The sequence below is a fragment of the Podarcis liolepis genome (genome assembly GCF_965112155.1).
Source record: "Podarcis liolepis genome assembly, chromosome: 7".
NCBI classification, from domain to species: Eukaryota; Metazoa; Chordata; class Lepidosauria; order Squamata; family Lacertidae; genus Podarcis; species Podarcis liolepis.
The window spans coordinates 15,945,170-15,965,854 of record NC_139561.1 but is presented as its reverse complement, the minus strand read 5'-3'; the positions used below and the strand labels follow the sequence as shown (position 1 = coordinate 15,965,854).

Here is a 20,685-nt window from a genome sequence, read left to right as displayed (position 1 = left end):
GAATAGGGGAGAGCGTGCTGCGCCTATTAATCAGCTCCGGAGCGGAAATTGGGTGGAGCTTTTGCTCGGGAGGGAGGGCAGGAGGCATGCAGCCCGACCCTGTGCATTTTGGGCTGGGGGAGGGGCGGCGATGGCGCTCTGCTGGAGGGGCGCCAGAGATTATTGGGGGGGCGGAGCCCCCCCAAACGAATTTTTGAGGGGGCTCGGGCCCCCTCAAGCCCCATGGAGTCGGCGCCTATGCTCACTCGCCTGAACTTGCTTTTAGAGGGAGGGTAAAAGGTAAAGGGGCCCCTGACTGTTAAGTCCAGTCGCGGACAACTCTGGGGTTGCGGCACTCATCTCACTTTATTGGCTGAGGGAGCCAGCGTACAGCTTCTGGGTCATGTGCCCAGCATGAGTAAGCCACTTCTGGTGAACCAGAGCAGCGCACGGAAACGCCGTTTACCTTCCTGCCAGAGTGGTACTTATTTATCTATTTGCACTGCGTGCTTTTGAACTGCTAGGTTGGCAGGAGCATACATATATAAACATCCATGCTGGGAACACTGTGCTCAGAGGCTCTAATTCTGCTCTCATATCTAATGGCTGATGACCAGCCTATTGAATGGCAGCATTTCTTACAGACAACTAAACTGAGTCATCACTGTTTGGCAATGAATTGCATAAGTTCTATGCATTGCATAGGAAATTATTTCCTTTTATCAAGACCAAAAAAACCTCCACTATCTCTGGTACAGGTCTCTAGAGTTTGAATGCAACCAGACCAGACAGCATCATTTTAATTTCCAGAACTGAGATGTTGTTGTTTTTAACCAGTGGATCAAGCATGACACCTGGTGGCTGTGACTGGGATTAGCAAGCCCAACCTGGGATGTGTATTCTGTCCATGGGGCTTACTTCAAAGTGAAGGGAGCTGTTGGTGCTGTGGCCTAAAACCATCAGGCCTCTTGGGCTTGCTGAGCAGAAGGTCAGCAGTTCAAATCCTTGTGACGGAGTAAGCTCCCATTGCTCTGTCCCAGCTCCTGCCAACCTAGCAGTTCAAAAGCACGCCAGTGCGAGTAGATAAATAGGTACCGCTGCGGTGGGAAGGTAAACGGTGTTTCCATGCACTCTGGTTTCCATCACAATGTTCCATTGTGCCAGAAGCAGTTTGGTCCTGTTGGCCACATGACCCAGAAAACTGTCTGTGGACAAACGCCAGCTCCCTTGGCCTGAAAGTGAGATAGGTGTTGCATTTAACTGCCCGTGACACCTTTGGTAAAGGCTGTTCTACAATTGGAGCGCTCACAAGCGTTTCCCAATTGTTGGTTTTTTGTTTTTTTAAAAAAGATATTTATTAAGATTTTCAAAATATTACAAAATGAAAAAACAAAAATACAAAAATACAAAATAAAAGTAGTTAAAAACAACTCAATCTTTCCGTTACTTATCTTTCATTTGCTTGTTTCCCGGACCTCCTCACACCTCCCTTTTTTGTATTCCAATTCAGTTTGTTAGTTCAGCAAATCCTTCCCCTCTTTGTTTATCCTAGTCTTTAATCTTAAAATATTGTGACATTAAATTTTTACCTGTTAATAATCCATTTTTCATATTCCCTTATAATATTACAGCTAAAAACCACTTAATTTCTATCCAACATCATTCTAACATTCATTAATTTTGCAATATTTCTGTAAATAGTCTTTAAACTTTTTCCAGTCCTCTTCCACCGACTCTTCTCCCTGATCTCGGATTCTGCCAGTCATTTCCGCCAATTCCATATAGTCCATCACCTTCATCTGCCATTCTTCCAGAGTGGGTAGGTCTTGTGTCTTCCAGTACTTTGCAATAAGTATTCTTGCTGCTGTTGTGGCATACATAAAGAAAGTTCTATCCTTCTTTGGCACCAATTGGCCGACTATGCCCAGGAGAAAGCCCTCTGGTTTCTTCAGGAAGGTATATTTAAATACCTTTTTCATTTGCTGGTGTTTATACTACATTTTTTTTAGATTTGCCTTGAGATAGTCTCTAAACCATTTTTGTTGACCACCAGCATTACGCTTTCCATTTTTAAGTTCGGTAGCAGCACCCTGGCCACCTGCGATTCCCAAGACCTGTCATTCTGGAGCATGATACCTCTGACAGTGGAGATAGAATCATTGTGGGTAGTAGCCATTGATTGTGTAAACACCAGATATACAATAGTGCGACCGCAGTGTCCCTCGTGTCCTCCGCACCATCAGAGTCAATGGCTGCTAACAGTCTGGAATACTTTAAATTCAGAAGGTCCTCTGTATAAGACTGAATCAGATAAGTGCTGGAGATGCAGGGAGACTGAGGGAACATTCTATCACATGTGGTGGATAAAAGGGTAAAAGAGTATTGGGAAATAGTTTATAATAATTGGAAAAAAAGGTTTAAAAGTACTTTTCAGGGGGGGATCAGAGACCTTTTTGTTGGGGATAATTCAGTTGGAAATTCCCAGGCATCCAAAAAGCTTATTTATGTATGCCACTTCTGTAGCCCGTGTTTTGTTAGTCCAAAAATGGAAAACAAGCAAGGTCATAATAATAATAATAATAATAATAATAATAATAATAATAATAATAATTTATTATTTATACCCCACCCATCTGGCTGGGTTTCCCTAGACACTCTGGGTGGCTTCCAACCGAATATTAAAAATACAGCATCAGACATTAAAAATTTCCCTAAACTAAAGAAGAATGGCAACTTTAACTGATGGAATATGCGCAGCTTGCAGACTTAACATAGAGAATAAGAGAACAAGTGGAACATACGTTTAAAGAAGATTGGAAAATGTTTACTGAATATAAAGGAGGACATTGTACCTATTTATCTACTTGCACTGGTGTGCTTTCGAACTGCTATGTTGTCAGGAGCTGGGACAGAGCAATGGGAGCTCACCCCATCCCGGGGATTCGAACTGCTGACCTTCTGATCTATTGGCAAGCCCAAGAGGCTCAGTGGTTTAGACCACAGCGCCACCTGTGTACCTGGGTAGGCCTGTCTAAACAAAGATGCTTTTCACAGGTGCTGAAAAGAGAACAGCGAAGGCTCCTGCCTGGTATTAATAGGCAGGAAGTTCCAAATTGTAGATGCTGCCACACAAGAAGATAAAGTCCTTACAAATGTGAAACAGGCATTATGTGGCACTCAAAACAGTCGAGTGGGCAATCATGTAGGTAAATGAGTTCATTGAAAGTGGACAGTTAGTTGATTTTGCCTAATCTCATTCGTTCAAGGTTGTGGGGTGTTTTTGTTGTTGAAGCCTCGCATTCAAACTGCTGAGGCCATTGCTCAAAGCAGAACAGATCCGTACATGGAATAGCCTTGAACGCAGAGAGAGGCTCATCACACAGTTGACAAGTTCAAACATTTGCTGGAAATGTGAAGAAAAAGAAGGCACCTTTTACCATATGTGGTGGAAGTGTACGGTTGTAAAAGAATTCTGGGAAATGATATATAATGAACTGAAAAAAATGTTTTATTTTAAACCAGAAGCTATTTTATTACGGTCATACCTCGGGTTACAGACGCTTCAGGCTGTGCGTTTTCAGGTTACGGACATGCTGAAACCCGGAAGTACTGGAAGTGGTTACTTCCGGGTTTCGGCGCTCGCGCATGCGCAGAAACACTAAATTGTGCTTTGCGCATGGGCAGAAGCGCCAAATTGCAACCCGCATGTGTGCAGATGGGGCACTGTGGGTTGCAGACGCTGCGGGTTGTGAACGTCCCTCCCGCACAGATCCCGTTCGCAACCTGAGCATCCACTGTATTGTAAAATCAAAAAGTAAAGGTAAAGGTACCCCTGACCATCAGGTGAACTCACCACATGAAACTCACCACATGGAGAAACTCACCACATGGAGGCGCTGTTGCTTTCAATTCAACGTTTATTGATATACACAATTTTGTGAGGAGCCCCGGGGAGCCAAAACCTAAGGCAGAAGAAAAACCTCTGGAGTGGGGTGGCCCCATCATACCAGCTGAGTGAGGAATATAAAACACAGTGCCTATTTATTTATTTTTGCCAACCTTCAGCAGGGTGGCTGCAGGGCAGGACAAGTGCATAGAAGCTCACACATACCCTTTCTGGCATGTTTCCGGAAGCAGGGGCAAGGCGCTTTGTTAACAGGAAGAGAAGGCAGCTCGTGAGACTCTGAACTTTGGCATCACAAGGCATTGAAAGAGGGAAGGCAAACCTGGGGCTCTCCTAGTTCCACAGGACTCAATTCCCATCGCCACCAAACCAAACTGGCCTCGATTGCTGGGGGAGATGAGAGTGGGGAGTCCAGCAACATTCAAAGTGTCAGATTTCCCCCCATCCTGTACCGGCAGGATAAAATATCACTCTTCTTCTGAGGCTGGGGTGGGGGGAATGGCAAAAAACAGGCTACTGACTGGGGTAGAGGGACTTTTGCAGCTACAGTGGTGCCTCGCAAGACGAAATTAATTCGTTCCGTGAGTTTTTTTGTCTAGCGAATTTTTCGTCTTGCGAAGCACGGTGTCGGGAAAGTTTTGGAAAAGCTTCAAAAATCGCCAAAAACCTCAAAAAAGGCTACCACACCGCGTTCTATGAGTTGCTCCTCGAAGTCAAGTCGCAACTGTATTAACAGTGTTAAGAAAAAGGAAACAAACTTGCAAGACGTTTTCGTCTTGCGAAGCAAGCCCATAGGGAAATTCGTCTTGCGAAGCAGCTCAAAAAACACAAAACCCTTTCGTCTAGCGAGTTTTTCGTCTTGCGAGGCATTCGTCTTGCGGGGCACCACTGTATTGTTAAAGTTGCAAAAACAAAGAGCACAGGACTGAGGCAGGGAGAAACTTTTGGAACAACATTGGGATATCAGCTTCGCTCAAGGCATGAGGGTTTGCGGCAAAAGCAGGGACAGGATTGACAGATAAGAGTAGGAAGAAACATCATGGACAGAATGTCACACACAGGAAAAACAATGACACAGAAAGAGATCTTCACTTGCAATCTCATGTGTCAACACAAACAGAAGTTATAAATACTGCAGCTGTTGTATAAGGGATTACTGTTATGACAGGACCGTGATTGAAATCAGTAAGATTTTGGAACGCAGAAACAAAGTAAATTATCAAACCATCAATTCTAATTAAAGATTTTCTTGTTTTACAGAAGTATGTGTAATGTCTCTCGTATTTTTTCCGTGTAACATTTTTACAAATCAGTTTCATTTGTTGAGACATTGGGGGGGGAGGGGGGCGATATTTCTATTTTGCTTAATGTATATAGGGTTTGGTGTCAGCGTTGCTCTTGCAGGTTCTCTGCTGTTCATTTGTGTTTCTTTGGTGGTGAGAGAGGTTGGGGTTGGCCTAGGGTGTGGTTGTTTGTTTGTGATTGGCTGTGGTGATCTTTGTTTTCGTGTGTGAGTGGGGTGGGTGGGTGTTTTGGACCAGGTTAGCCATATTGATTTGTATGCTGTTGGTGGATTATTGTCACTGTCTTGTTGGGCTGTGTATGTGATAAAGGGGAGCCATACCGGGGTAAAGGCGTCTTCTTCTATTTGTCCCCGTGTCAGTTTCAGTTTATTGGTTAATTTTTCTAGTAGGGCTGTTTCCCATACTATTTGGTACCATTGGTCCATGCTTACTCCTGACCGGTCTCTCCAGTGTCTGGTTATGGTGTTTCTGGCTGCTGAAAGTAGGTGGGTTATGAGAACTTTGTGGTGAAAATGGGCATTGTTGTCTTGGAATATGTTTAGTAGGGCCAGTTCTGGGGTGATGTCTAATTAATACTCAGTATTTTAAAACATTTTACATCCTCGGTGAAGTGGTTACTGCTATCCTATATTTTTTTAACACACAAGCCAGCATCATATTATTCTACATTGCTGGAAGACCCAGGGAAACACTTTTAACGTAAGAAAGCACTCTATTTTCTCTCTTGCTTATGGAAATTCCAGAGAAATAGATCGCAGGAAGTGCATAAATCCTGTTGGGCATTTAGCGCCAGGTTTCATCCAGCCCTGAGGACAACCATGCAAAGTTCACTCTGGCCTCGCTGAGGGATGGCATGATGCGCAGGCTCCTAAGCAGCTCCAGGGCTCTCCGATTCCGCCACTACGGCTCCACAGTCACGCTGCTGTGTGTCACCCTTGCGCCGTACCAGCCCTTCCAGTAGACGGTGTCCTGACCGCCGTGTTCGAAGCGAACGAAGCAGACCCCGGGACCGTAGTCGGCAAAGGTGTGGGTGATCTTCGGTGCAGGAGGAAGAGAAAAAGGCAAGAGGGTTAGAGGAAAATATTTGACCCCCCCCCAAAAAAAAGTGAAGCATAGAATTGGAAGGCACCTGCTGCCAAAAGAAAACGGACATTATTTATGTCTGCTACAACAGCAGCAAGAATTCTAATAGCACAAAATTGGAAAACTGGAGAAATACCATCTAAAGAACAATGGCAAGAAAAACCGATGAGCTACGCAGAGTTAGCAAACTTAGCGGACAAACTGCGAGAAAACAGCAACAGGAGCTTGGAAAAAGAATGGGAGCCTTTTACAATATATTTGCAGAAACACCCAAAAAAACATGGACTCGTTGGCAGGATATAAATAAGCATTTACAATTTTTTTTACATAAAACAAGGAATATAACACTGTGATAATAAAGTATTGAATATAAACAGCAGAACATATTATTTGATGTAATAAACCAGAAATGGAAGCTGAAGGAAGTCAACGGGGGTGAAAAATTAATGTTTAGTATTGATATTGGATATTTGTTTTGAAAATGGAAAATCAATAAAATATTTTTTTTAAAAAAAAGAATTGGACGGCACCTAAGAGGACACCTGGCCCACGCAGATGTGGAGAACCTTTGGCTCTCCGAAATGTTGCTGGACTACAACTCCCATCATGCCTGGCCATTGGCCATGCTTGCAGGGGTTGATGAGAGTTGGAGTTCCGTTACATCTGCAGGGCCCAAGGTTCCTCACTCCTGATCTACATCAGGGTTTCCCAAACTTGGGTCTCCAGCTGGTTTGGGACTACAATTCCCATCATCCCTGACCACTAGCTAGGGATGATGGGAGTGTAGTCCAAAAAGAGCTAGAAACCCAGGTTTGGGAAGCTCCGATCTAAATACACTGACAGGAACTCTGACAAGACAACCAACTGAAGCGGCTAAAAATCCATTCAGCAATATTGGCTAACAGTGGAAGCCTAGAATCAGAGTATTTGGGGATGGGGTACCAAGGAGGTCACATGATTTGCCTCCCTTCTCAAGGCAGGATCTGCATCAGGTGTGGGGAACCTTTGGGCCTCCAGATGTTGCCGGACTACAACTCCCATCACCCTTGGCCACTGACCACGCTTGCTGAGGCTGATGGGAGATGTAGTTCAAGGAAGCAAGAGGCGTCATCACAGCCAGGCAAAAGCACTCCAGGTGTGCTCCAGGTGAGAGATGCGGCTTGGAGAGGGGTCATGCCCTATCCTGGTGGCCTGGCTGTCACGAATTCTCCGCGGCGCTTTAGCAGAAATGCTCAGAGTTCCTGGTTCTTCAATGCAGTATATTTATTGCGAGCTATATATCTAAGGGACGCAGGTGGCGCTGTGGGTTAAACCACAGAGCCTACGACTTGCCGATCAGAAGGTCGGCGGTTCAAATCCCCGCGACGGGGTGAGCTCCTGTTGCTCGGTCCCTGCTTCTGCCAACCTAGCAGTTCAAAAGCACGTCAAAGTGCAAGTAGATAAATAGGTACCGCTCCGGCGGGAAGGTAAACGGTGTTTCCGTGCGCTGCTCTGGTTCGCCAGAAGCAGCTTAGTCATGCTGGCCACATGACCCGGAAGCTGCACGCAGGCTCCCTCGGCCTATAGAGCGAGATGAGCGCTGCAACCCCAGAGTCGTCTGTGACTGGACCTAATGGTCAGGGGTCCCTTTACCTTTGCTATATATCTACAGGTTATAATACACGAGCCGTTAATACAGCCAAACAGAGCACCTGGCTGCACCTTAAGGCAAATAGGAAGACCTCTAACTCTCTCTCTCTCTGACCACACCCCTCTACACCACACCACTTACTGCTGGACAGGTTTCCCTTTTAAACCGATGACAGCCAATCAACTGACACAGCACTTCCATAGAAAGTATTGCAGGCTGATTACATCAGCCAGTTGCATCAGCTAGCAAACTCAAGCCTGCAGACTTACTATCTCACACAGCGTTCTGTGAATCCCAACACTGGCAGAGATGCCTGAAAGGCCACTTTCAGGCTCCAGGCCTGAGATTTACAGACGTACACAATATATACGGGACCAGTTACTGATGTCCACAAGCCAAGCCGATGCTGGAAAAAGGCAAAGCGAACTGGGAATGCTTGCGACAGGAGACACCCATGGGCAGGTCCCTCCGTCAGCACCTACCTCGGTCCATTCGCCCTCGTTGCCTTGCGGGACGGCAATGGTGTCGCTCACAAACTCAGCCAGCACCTCCTCGGTTGAAGACAGGAGCTGCACTTTCAAGTTGTAGAGGCAGCCAGCGTCACACCGGGCCGCATACCTGCAGGATGAGACCACAACACCTGTGACTGTATAACCTGAGCATGAGCCAGTCATGTGAAGCTGGCAGCGGAAGAGCCAAACACAGCTTGAGGTTGTCAATGATGCACTGGGCAATAGATATAGGACGTAATATAGATTTTGACTCCTTCTAAGTTAGCAAAAATGTATAAGACAAGTACAAATATCTGCTGGAAATCTAAAGAAAAAGAAGCTACCTTTTATCATATGTGGTGGACTTGTAAGGTAATAATTCTGGGAGATGATATATATAATGAAACGGGAAAAAAGGCTTAAAATAACTTTTGTTAAGAAATCAGAAGCCTTTTTATTAGGAATTACAGGTACCAAAATACTCAAATTGTTCCATACATAAAGAAAATACTATTTATGTATGGAACAATAGTTGCCCAGATGTTATTAGCCCAGAGTTGGAAAGAAGACAAAGTACCAGAGAAAAATGGCAAACTAAGCTGATGGAATACGCTAAGATGGCAAAGCTGACTGGAAAACCCAGAAACCATGAGGAAAAAACTTTATAAATGAATTTGGGGAAATTATAATTTATTTAAGAGACCTCTGCAAGCAGATGAAAACATTAGCAGGATTTTAATTTCACTTGTAATGTAACAAATACTATGGATAATATGGATTGATAAAAAATATATAGATTATGGAATAATATGCAGTTGTAAATGTTGACGTTAAGACCCATGGAGGGGATGGGGGGGGTCTCGAGATCCTCTTTTAGTATCTACAACATTCCCACAGGTGTAGCATCAGCCGATGGGCAGTGATGGAGGCAGGATTCAATTCTACAGTGGCCGTGTTTGCCAATTTCCCTGCCGGATTCCAACAAGTTCCACAGTCTCTCCACCCCACCCCCCAAACTCTTACCAGTCTTTCACCACAATTTTAGGCTGGGTGGTGTCCATAAGCTCCTCCCAGTATCCTTCGGCGCGAAGATCAATGACTTGCGACTTACAGCACCACCTGTTAAAAGGTTAACATGCGAGAAGAATGTATAATACTGCATGCCCTCCAATATGTCTCTGATGAAAATGGGGACATCCTATTCAATAATAATACAGTGGTACCTCTAGTTAATTCATTCTGGAGGTCCGTTCTTAACCTGAAACTGTTCTTAACCTGAGGTACCACTTTAGCTAATGGGGCCTCCCACTGCTGTTGCGACGCCGCTGCACGATTTCTGTTCTCATCCTGAAGCAAAGTTCTTAACCCAAGGTACTATTTCTGGGTTAGTGGAGTCTATAACCTAAAGCATCTGTAACCTGAAGAGTCTGTAACCCGAGGTACCACTGTAATAAGAGTTTTACTATTTACACCCCACTCACCTGGCTGGGTTGCCACTCTGGGTGGCTTCCAACATATATAAAAACATAATAAAACATCCTCCCTCTCAGGCCACTCGCTGCTAGTAGCATTCTCGGTGCAATTCCTCTTCCTCATTTGACAGCAACTGCATACCATCCAACTTTTCTCTGATAGAAATAGGGACATCCTATTCCATAATAATAATTTTACTATCAGTACCCCATCCATCTGACTGGGTTTCCCCAGCCTCTCTGGGCAGCTTCCAACTTCTATAAAAACATAACAAAACATTAAACACTAAAAAACTTCCCTATACAGGGTAACCTTCAGATGGCTCAGGGGTCGGATAACTCCCTACCCTCCAACATTTCTCTGATGAAAATAGGAACATCCTAAGGAAAAGCGGGACATTCTGGGATCAAATCAGAAATTGGGATGGCTTCTGTAAATCTGGGACTGATCCTGGAAAATAGGGATACTTGGAGGGTATGAAACTGCCTCAAACTATTTGCTATCTGCACTCAATCAAATGGTGAATATGGGCTTGAATACAGCCCATAATATGGGGAGGAGTTCATCCTTCCCTCTATTTCTGATGCTCAGGTTACTGGCGCCATTTCTATTTTAGCCAAAAATGGTACCACCCACTGATTATTTTTTTATGTAGGTCATTTAGAGGAGTCTCTTTGATTAAGCAGTTTGTCCATCTTCTAACTCTCTCTCTATACATTAAAATGTAAGGTTGTCATCACACAGCGCCCATTGGAGGATCTGTGCTGCTGTGCCATCCACAGGTCATGAGTGCCGGTTCACATGAGGCCCAAACAGCACCACCCGCCCACAAGAATGATGTTACAGAACCATAAAAAGGTATTCGGTTGGAAGAGTATCCAAAGGGACCTGCTGAAAACAGCCCAACAAGAACTGAGCATGCTCAGAAGCCAGAAGGGGGAGGGCAAAGGAATTGAATGGAGTGAGTGGAACCCTGAGTTGCAGCACTTCACACTACAACACTTAGGTTGCATGCACATTACTCCCCCCTCCCCCAAACAATCCAGGGAACTGTAAGGTAAAGATAAAAGGTAAGTGACCCCTGGATGGTTAAGTCGGCCCTGTACACCTGAAGGAGCATCTCCACTCCCATCGTTCAGCCCGGACACTGAGATCCAGGTCCAAGGGCCTTCTGGCGGTTCCCTCACTGCAAAAAGTGAGGTTACAGGGAACCAGGCAGAGGGCCTTCTCGGTAGTGGCCCCTGCCCTGTGGAATGCCCTCCCTTCAGATGTCAACAAAATAAACAAATATCTGACTTTTAGAAGACATCTGAAGGCAGCCCTGTTTAGGGAAGTTTTTATGTTTGATGTTCTATTGTGCTTTTAATTCTGTTGGGAGCTGCCTAGAGTGGCTGGGGAAACCCAGCTAGATGGGCAGGGTATAAATAAATGAAGAAGAAGAAGAAGAAGAAGAAGAAGAAGAAGAAGAAGAAGAAGAAGTCCAGTCAAAGGCGACTATGGGCTTGCCATGCTCATCTGGTTTCAGGCCGAGGGAGCCGGCGTTTGTCCACAGACAGCTTTCCGGGTCCTGTGGCCGGCATGACTAAACTGCTTGTGGTGCAACGGGACACCGTGATGGAAACCAGAGTGCATGGAAACACCGTTTACCTTCCCATCACAGTGGTACCTATTTATCTACTTGCACTGGTGTGCTTTTGAATTGCTAGGTTGGCAGGAGCTGGGATGGAGCAACGGGAGCTCACCCCATCGTGGGGATTGAAACCGCCATCCTTCCAATTGGCAAGCCCAAGAGGCTCAGTGGTTTAGACCACAGAGCCACCCACATCCCTGTTAAAAGTGGCATATTGCAGATGGATAAGAAAACCCAAGAAGAGCCGCAGAGGTCCCTAGGGTCGTACATCCTGACCCCAGAGGCCACCAAGCAGCCCATAAGCAGGGGGTGACTGACACTAACCCTCTCCATTGTTGCTCCCATTCAGAGGTATAAAAAGAACTCCAAATTTCAGATGTTCCACAGAGGCATCTTGGCTCAAACCAGGCCACCTTACAGGGCTTTTGACTTACTCAAAAGATGAGACAAAGTATTTATGGACATCCTCGCTGGGGAATTCTTGCCCAAAAGTTCCAGGCAGGTCCTCAATTGCCCAGCCGTCACCTCCATTTTCCACATCCTGCCAATGTTCAAGACCCTCTGTGGGATGGCAGAATGACAACAGCAACATTAAAAATATATATTTATACTTTGCAGGTTCATACATTTCACAAATTTTATACATTTCATTAATTTTACAATCATTTTGACATTTCAAAACTTGACTTCCTTCTCCCTTTTTCTGCAGTTCCTTAAATACACATGTATACACACACACATGCATGTACATAGAATACTGTTCTTCCTGGAGGGAAATCTCTCAATTTGGTGTTTCCTCAATTTCTCGTTTTCAGAGTCTTATCGTTCATTTCTCCAAAGCTACACATCACTTTGCAAAAAAGGAAAAGAAAACTAGTGCTTATGAAAGCTCAATGGCATGTTAGTGTGAGTTTTTGCCTAACACACCCATTTTTGTATGCAACTGTGCCTAATCAGATATTGTTGGACTACAACTCCCATCATCCCTGACCATTGAACATGCTGCCCAGGGCTGATTTTGTTTATCTATTTTAACAAAATTGATATAGCGCTTGATTTCTGGTGGTTTACAAGAATACAAAATAAAACATTAAAATTATCGGTTTTAAAGTTTTAAAGCTGCTTTAAAAATAATAATCCAAAGGCGGTAAAAGTCAGTGGGAGCTAAGCGATAAAACACACACACAACTTCTACATGTCTGAACAGGCTTGGCTAAAGAAAAAAATGTTTTAAGAGAGCAAATGTACCTGCCTGATTTCAAGAGGCAGGGGGTTCCGAAGGGTAGATGCTGCCACACTATAGGATCGATTGCTTACCAGTGCAGAATGGGTATTCTGTGGCACTTGCAAGAGTGCCAATTCTACAGATGGAAATGGGCATATATCTGGTAAGGTGATCTCACAAGTAAAACTGATCCCAAGCTGGCTGTTGAGAGCTTTCTATACCAGTAGCAACTTCTTGAACTTGGCCTGGTAACAAATTGGCAACCAGGGCACAGCTCTGATGTGTTTTTTATGATGATGATGAGTTTTTTATGATGATGAGATTTTATGCTGACAGGGCTTGCCAGTAGCCCTGCCACAGCACTAACTGCAGGATTAAGTGCAAGGAAAGCCCCACAAAGAGCACATTGTAGTAATCTAGTCTTGATGTCACCAATGCCTGATGGGAGTCGTACTTCAGTAATATCCGGAGGGCCAGAATGGCAAGCTAAGCTGATGGACTGTGCCGAAATGGCAAAGCTGAATGGAAAGCTCAAGAACCAAGTGGACAAAAACTTTTTTAAATGAATGGGGGGGAATGTATACTTTATTTAAGAGACCACTGCAAGCAGATGAAAACATTCGCAGGATTTTAATTTCACTTGCAATGTAACAAATACCATGGATACTATGGATGGGTACAAAATATAGATTATGGAATAATATGCAATTGTAAATGTCAACGTTAGGACCCATGGAGGGGATGGGGTGAAGAAGTCTCAAGATCCAGAGTAATCTCTATACAGCGGTACCTCGGTTTATGAACTTAATCCGTTCCAGAAGTCCATTCTTAAACCAAAACCATTCTTAAACTAAGGCACACTTTCCTTAATGAGGCCTCCCACCGCGGGTGCCCTTCCACTGTTTGGCTTCCATTCGTAGACCAAGGTAAAGTTCGCTAACCGGAACACTACTTCCGGTTCTGTGGAGTTCGTATACCAAATAGTTCATAAACAGGGCAGTTCTTAAACCGAGGTACCACTGTATATGCATATGCATTTGGATTGTTATAAATTTATATTTGTAAAATCAAATAAAAATTGTTGGGTTTTTTTAAAAAAAGTACCGTATATTTCGCTCCATAAGACGCACTTTTTTCCTCCTAAAAAGTAAGGGGGAAATTGTATGTGTGTGTCTTATGGAGCGAATGCAGGCTGCGCAGCTATTACTGAAGCCAGCACAGCAAGAGAGAGAGCTGTGCAGCGTTTCTGGGTTGCTGGCTTCCCAGCGAAGCAGGATGAGAGACAGAAGGGGCTCCTTAAGGGTTTGCTCTGGCTTTTTAGGGAGGTGGGGGAAGGGACGGAGGGCAGCCCATCAGTCCCTTCTCCCACCTCCCGGAAAAGCCAGCAAGAGCCACTCTATCTTTAAAGAGCCGCGCCGAATGAGCATGTCTGTTGCTCTTGCTGGCTTTTCTTGTTTTCCTCCTCTAAAAACAAGGTGCGTCTTATGGTCAGGTGCGTCTTACAGAGCGAAAAATACAGTATTATCCGGAGGGCCACAAATTAGCCACACACACTCACAATGTATTATTTTTATTCTCATGCTGTAGATTTACCAGCTCCCCACCCCTTGGGGGGAGCATGCCTTGAACGGGTCAGACAGAAATTCAACAGGCGCAGGCTTTTCCAGCCTAAAAGCACAGCAATGGGCAAAAAGTTTCACCTGCCAGATCGCAAGCACCCTGATGTGAGGGTGCCAAAAGCCACACACGGTGGGTGTGTGGAGAGGGCCACCCTACTGCCAACTCCTATTATTTTTCCAGAATGTTCTCTAGCCACTTGCCTTCGCCGTCCGGGTTCTTGATTAAATTCCGCTTCCTCTTATTCAGGAAGTAGAGGGTCTGCCAGCTGTCGGCGCTTTCCTCTTCTGCATCTTCCTCGGCGAAACCCTCCTGCTGGCATTTCAACAACCAGAGGGCAGCTCCATCAATCAGGTTTTTCCACTGGGAGCAGACGAGGCGACACACTAAGACCAGTTCGACCTCAGGGAGGGATGCGAAGATCCGGACCAGAAGAGGCTCCGGGAGGGTCTCCATCCTGGAGGAGAGAGCTTGCTAAAAGTAAGGCTACCAGACGTCCCTGTTTCCCGGGGACAGTCCCCGGATTTGCGAATAAGTCCCCGGACAAATTCCATCCCCGGAATGTCCCCGGATTTCATCTAATATCCCCGGGAAATGCAGCAGCGGCAGTCTCAGCAGCCCAGAGCAGTTGGCTCAGGTTGGCTTCAGGAGCTGCTCAGAAGTCCCCATATGATGGTGGTGCAAAGGCTCTAAGATGCAGCTTCCGAGCTGCCTCCACCTTCGCTGACCCCAGCAACCAAGCTGTGAAGGGAGGCTTCATGCTGCCTGTTGGGGCAGCCTCCCAACTCCTACTTGTGTGCAAGCAGGAGGGGACGGGAATCTCTCAGCTGTGAAGGGAGGCTTCATGCTGCCTATCAGAGCAGGGATCTCTCAGGCAACGGGAAGCCTCCCTTCCCAGCTGAGGGATCCCTGCCCCCTCCTGCTTGCACGCAAGTAGGAGTTGGGATGGGGCTGCTACGCTCCAAAAGGCAGCGTGAAGCCTCACTTCCCAGCTGAGGGGTCGCCACCTCGCTGCCGCTGCTGCTCTGGGCCCTCCTTCTCCACCTTCCATGCCTGACCCACCACACACCGCTTCCCCACCTCCACCATCACCGAAGAACCAACAACTCAGGAGCGGCCCAGGCTCATGGAGAAAGGAGATAGAAGCCTTGGAGGAAGAGGAAACATGGTGGTTGAGGTCAAGACGGTTGGGAACTTTTTTAAAAATGAAGAGCAAAGGGGCGAGATCATTTAAAATAAATCAATAATTAGACTGCAACTGTAAGGATATGTTATTGGACTCCATGACGAGACAGAATCGGGTAAACAGACTTAGCTTTGGGGTGTGAAAAAGAAACTTAGCAATTTTATAAGCCGCTGCTCGTTACCAAAAGAAAAAGCCTCCCTCTGCCTATCGGCCTACTCGTTCCAATGTAACAGAAGCCAAATATATTCAAAACCAACCAAATTAGCAAGCGGGTGTTTAATTAACACCCAGCCCCCTGGATGAGCAATTTGCAATCTCAAGGATTTAAAAATTAGCCTCTGTTGAAGGAAAAGGGAACCAGACAGATTAATAATAATAATAATAATAAATTTTTATTTATACCCCACCCTCCCCAGCCAAGACCGGGCTCAGGGCAGCTGATGGTCAGCACCACCAAATCTATATAGCATGGGTAGGCAAACTAAGGCCTGGGGGCCGAATCCGGCCCAATCGCCTTCTAAATCAGGCCCGCAGACGGTCCGGGAATCAGCGTGTTTTTACATGAGTAGAATGTGTCCTTTTATTTAAAATGCATCACTGGGTTATTTGTGGGGCATAGGAATTTGTTCTTTCCCCCCCAAAAAAAATATAGTCCAGCCCTCCACAAGGTCTGAGGGACAGCGGACCAGCCCCCTGCCGAAAAAGTTTGCTGAGCCCTGCTATATAGGGTTGGAGATAAGCTTGCATGTTGCAATCCAAAATGCATTTACAGTGGTACCTCGGGTTACATACGCTTCAGGTTACATACGCTTCAGGTTACAGCCTCCGCTAACCCAGAAATAGTGCTTCAGGTTAAGAACTTTGCTTCAGGATGAGAACAGAAATCGTGCTCCGGCGGCGCGGCAGCAGCAGGAGGCCCCATTAGCTAAAGTGGTGCTTCAGGTTAAGAACAGTTTCAGGGTAAGAACGGACCTCCAGAACGAATTAAGTACTTAACCCGAGGTACCACTGTACTAGGGACCTAAGTCCATTTGAGCTTACAACCTAGTTTTATTAAAATTGGTGAGAAGAAGCCAGAGTTTGGCCGCCAGTGATCTGATCAGATCCTGCAGGGATCTCTCAAGAATCTGGGTTTGCAGAAGGTCCCATGTTAGGTCCCCAGAACCATCTCCAGGTGCAGCTGGGGAGAGACTTCTGCCAAAAACTCTGGACTGCTGCTGCCAATCAGTGTAGACAGTACTAGAGGGACCCTTGGTCTGACTCAGCATAAGCCAGCTTCCTAGGACAAGGTCCTAAGAAATTGTCTCTGAGACACACTTTCCCCCCTCCCTCAGTCACGAAGCAAAGGGGGGGGCTCCATCCAGCCTCTTACAACCCCCTTCTTTGTACACCTGCCTTGCAAGGCTGGCCAGTTGTGCTTCTCCAATGACTCGGTAGTTACTGCTACCACCTCCACCGCTGTCCCTTTGAGTCGGTTCCCTACATTCAAGTTTTAATTCTGTTAATCAGGGCTCAGCAACCTTTTTCAGCAGGTGGCCAGTCCACTGTCCCTCAGACCTCGTGGGGGCCCGGACTATATTTTTTTGGGGGGGGGATGAACGGATTCCTATGCCCCACAAATAACCCAGAGATGCATTTTAAATAAAAGGACACATTTGACTCATGTAAAAACATGCTCTTTCCAGGACTGTCCGTGGGCCAAATTTAGAAGCCGATTGGGCCAGATCCAGCCCCCGGGCCTTAGTTTGCCTACCCATGCTGTTAATGTTAGTTCTTTTTTCTATGTGTTTAGCCATTCTTGTTTCTATCTGTAAGCTGCCTAGAGTGCCATTAGGCGAAAAGGTGTATTATTATTATTATTATTATTATTATTATTATTATTATTATTATTATTATTATTATTATTACCTTGATGAAAAGATGAAAGATCTCTGCCCCCAAACCTTGAGAAACGGCTGCCTATTTGGAGCAGATAATCCCGAACAAATGATCAATCAAAAGCAACGTCCGTTTATCCAATGACCCATCAAATGCAACGTCAACTCAATACACTCATCCATAAACCAGGATCATTTGATCCGGGCTCCGTCGACTCGTCTATCAATGATTTATTTATGTTTCTAGAAACGAACTTGCCTATTCTAATTGTTTAATGGGAGAAAGTTGGGAGAGGAAGGGCATTTTTGCAAGGGCTCACGTACCTTCAAGACGTCCGGACTTTCAAGGCTGGGGAGGTAAGGAGTCTGCAGGCGGGCGAAAAGGTGGATTTTGCAGGAGGGAGGTGGGAAACAGAGGAGTTGGTGCTTTCCGTCTCCTAGCGCAGCATCGCAGTGGTCCCTTTCCTTTCCGTGACACAGCAAGTCTCTGATATCCCAGCCTCGTCAGCAAGGTTAGAGAAGAGGAGGAGGAGGAGAGATTTTTTCTGGGGCGTCAGACTCCGCCTCTGGAGCGGGACTGGTCTGATCTTGTCTGTCGCAGGCAAGTAACTTCAGATCTTGGCTCTTGTTCCCTGTGGCAGAGAGAGAGAGAGAGAGAGAGAGAGAGAGAGAGAGAGAGAGAGAGAGAAGAGAGCGCATGCAGACGAACCAACGCAAGCATCAAACCAGGAAAACGTGCCCTGCAAGACCGAAGTTCGCTTTCTCTAGGAGAATGTTTGCACCGCAGTTAACTTCCAAACCAAGAAAACGTGCCCTGCGAGGAAAACCTTTTCATTGACACTTCCAAGAGCAGTCCCGCGGAAGATGGAGGAAGCTCGTTTGGGTGGGGCCAAAACCAACGGATTCAAACTACAGTGGTACCTCGGGTTACAGACGCTTCAGGCTACAGACTCCGCTAACCCAGAAATAGTACCTCGGGTTAAGAACTTTGCTTCAGGATGAGAACAGAAATCGTGCGGCAGCGGCACAGTGGCAGCAGGAGGCCCCATTAGCTAAAGCGGTGCTTCAGGTTAAGAACAGTTTCAGGTTAAGAATGGACCTCCAGAATGAATTAAGTTCTTAACCCGAGGTACCATTGTACAAAAAAGGAGATTCTGACTCAACCTTAGGGAGAACTATCTGAAGGTCAGAGCTGAACCGACTCCCTCAGAAGAGGGTGATGTTAAAAGAATTCTAAGGTCTCAAGTAGTTATCACAACAAAAGAGTGGCCAGGATGCCCAGGTAATCCAATCAGGTAACCTGGCAGACAGGAGAAAAACAAGGCACTCAGATTTCTGTTGTAGTCCACCCCTTCTCTGATGTAACTGGGGGGTGGTCTTGGGCTACACCCCTTCTGTGATGTATGTATGATGTATGGAGGGGTGGTCTTGGGCTCCAGGGTGGGCAGCTCAAAAGTCTATATAAGGGCTTGCACACCTTTGTCCTGGGTCCTCCTCCTTTCTCCTGCGTGTGGGGGGAGCACCCTGTTGCAACAGCTTTAATAAAGATCAAGCTTACTAGCTGCTTTGCTTCTCAATAGTCTCTGGTTAGCGTCTGATATTTTCTCCTACCGATGGAGAATCTACAAAGTACTCTATAAGGGCTCTTGTGTACCCCATAAGGGTAAGGGAGCAGTTTTTGTTTACAACACTTCACTGGCAACACCCACCTAGTGCTTGACTGGCTGCACTGTGATGTGGACTCAGGCTCAGAGGAGACAGAAAGCACCTGCTGAAGTCCCTGCAGGCAGCATTGGATACAACCCTGTGTTTTCAGCAGTGGCTGTTAAGTGCTGAAGGGACAACAACTTGAGCTTTTCTATTGCCCCCACCTCCCACAGGCAAGAAGACCCTTTTCAGTCCTGCTTCCCAGTGTGAACAGGATGGAAGACATTGGCAAAGAGCTTTCTCTTTATTACGGTATTTACATTGGCTAAGCAGTCCCGATAGAGGGACTGCTTGGCGCTGTGGTCTAAACCACTGAGTCCCTTGGGCTTGCCGATTAGAAGGTCGGCAGTTTGAATCCCCACAACAGGGTGAGCTCCCATTGGGCGGTCCCTGCTCCTGCCAACCTAGCAGTTCGAAAGCACCTCAAAGTGCAAGTAGATAAATAGGTACCACTCTGGCGGGAAGGTAAACAGCATTTCCGTGCACTGCTCTGGTTCGCCAGAAGCGGCTTAGTCATGCTGGCCCCATGACCTGGAAGCTATACGCCAGCTCCCTCGGCCAATAAAGCGAGATGAGTGCCACAACCCCAGAGTCATCTGCAACTGTACCTAATGGTCAGGGGGTCCCTTTACCTTTAAGCAGTCCCAATAGCCTGGTTCCTGCAGGCAAGATGCATTTTGAGAGAACTGATGGAGCATCTTCTGTTCTTCACATGGGGAAGTGGCATGGGACGGTGAAAAAGGGTTGTTGTGAACATCCCCATCTCTGGGTGGCAGGAGACTCCAGGGGTACCTGTGCTTACCCAGGGTTCCGTTTCCTTGGAATGAAGACTGTGGTGTCTTTAGGCTATTAGGCTTTGTTCACACATATGTATGAGGATGGAGGGTTTCACAACATTAACCCTCCCATCGATCTTGCTTCCCCATTAGGTTTCCAGGGGTGCCCCAGGCCAAAGCTCTGGCTCCAGCTCAGAGCAAGACAATCTTGTGTCTATCCAGCTACCAGCATCCACCAAAATTACCATACACAACACCCCCCGCCCCGCCCCCACAGCCTATACATCTCCATCTTAGGTTGATGTGGTATCCATCCAGGTAAATGTGTGTAGATTTGCCGTGTTAGTGTTATAAGAATTCTAGGGTCTCAAATATAAATTAGTAAAGATAAAGGGACCCCTGACCATTAGGTCCAGTCGTGGCCGACTCTGGGGTTGCGGTGCTCATCTCACTTTATTGGCCGAGGGAGCCGGCGTACAGCTTCCGGGTCATGTGGCCAGCATGACTAAGCCGCTTCTGGCGAACCAGAGCAGCGCACAGAAACACCGTTTACTTTCCCGCCAGAGCGGTATCTATTTATCTACTTGCACTTTGACGTGATTTCGAACTGCTAGGTTGGCAGGAGCAACGGGAGCTCACCCCGTCGCGGGGATTCAAACTGCCGACCTTCTAATCAGCAAGACCTAGGCTCTGTGGTTTAACCCACAGCGCCACCCGCATCCCTCAAATATAAATTAAATGTTCATAAATGTACAAGAAAAAACCATACATAAGTATATAAACCAAGTGTCTGAAATAGTACA

The 20,685-nt window shown here is 46.2% G+C and overlaps 2 protein-coding genes across 4 annotated transcripts in view; one reads left to right on the top strand and one right to left on the bottom strand.

Moving 5' to 3' along the window:
* The window catches only part of LOC310711184 (F-box only protein 44-like), a 74,312-nt gene that overhangs the window by 8,128 nt on the left and 45,499 nt on the right, over positions 1-20,685 (top strand). The window contains exon 1 of one of the 2 annotated variants that reach the window (XM_083512712.1): positions 9,740-9,762. The exons of the other annotated variant lie outside the window; for it this stretch is intronic. The gene's annotated coding sequence lies outside the window, so the exon portion shown is untranslated. Of the gene's footprint in view, positions 1-9,739; positions 9,763-20,685 lie in introns of those variants that run through there. 2 annotated transcript variants of the gene reach the window in all.
* On the bottom strand, positions 4,746-18,352 carry LOC310711187 (F-box only protein 2-like). Of its 2 annotated transcripts, none has more exons than XM_083512720.1 (6): positions 17,724-18,352; positions 14,540-14,810; positions 11,929-12,055; positions 9,415-9,510; positions 8,383-8,518; positions 4,746-6,222 (listed from the first exon to the last, which is right to left on the bottom strand). In XM_083512720.1, the coding sequence occupies exons 2-6, from the start codon at positions 14,790-14,792 to the stop codon at positions 6,088-6,090; spliced, it is 747 nt and encodes a 248-aa protein (XP_083368846.1). In that variant the 5' UTR covers positions 14,793-14,810; positions 17,724-18,352; the 3' UTR covers positions 4,746-6,087. The 2 variants fall into 2 exon arrangements, with proteins under 2 accessions (XP_083368846.1, XP_083368845.1); XM_083512719.1 differs by having other exon boundaries at positions 4,752-6,222; positions 14,540-14,793; positions 17,724-18,338.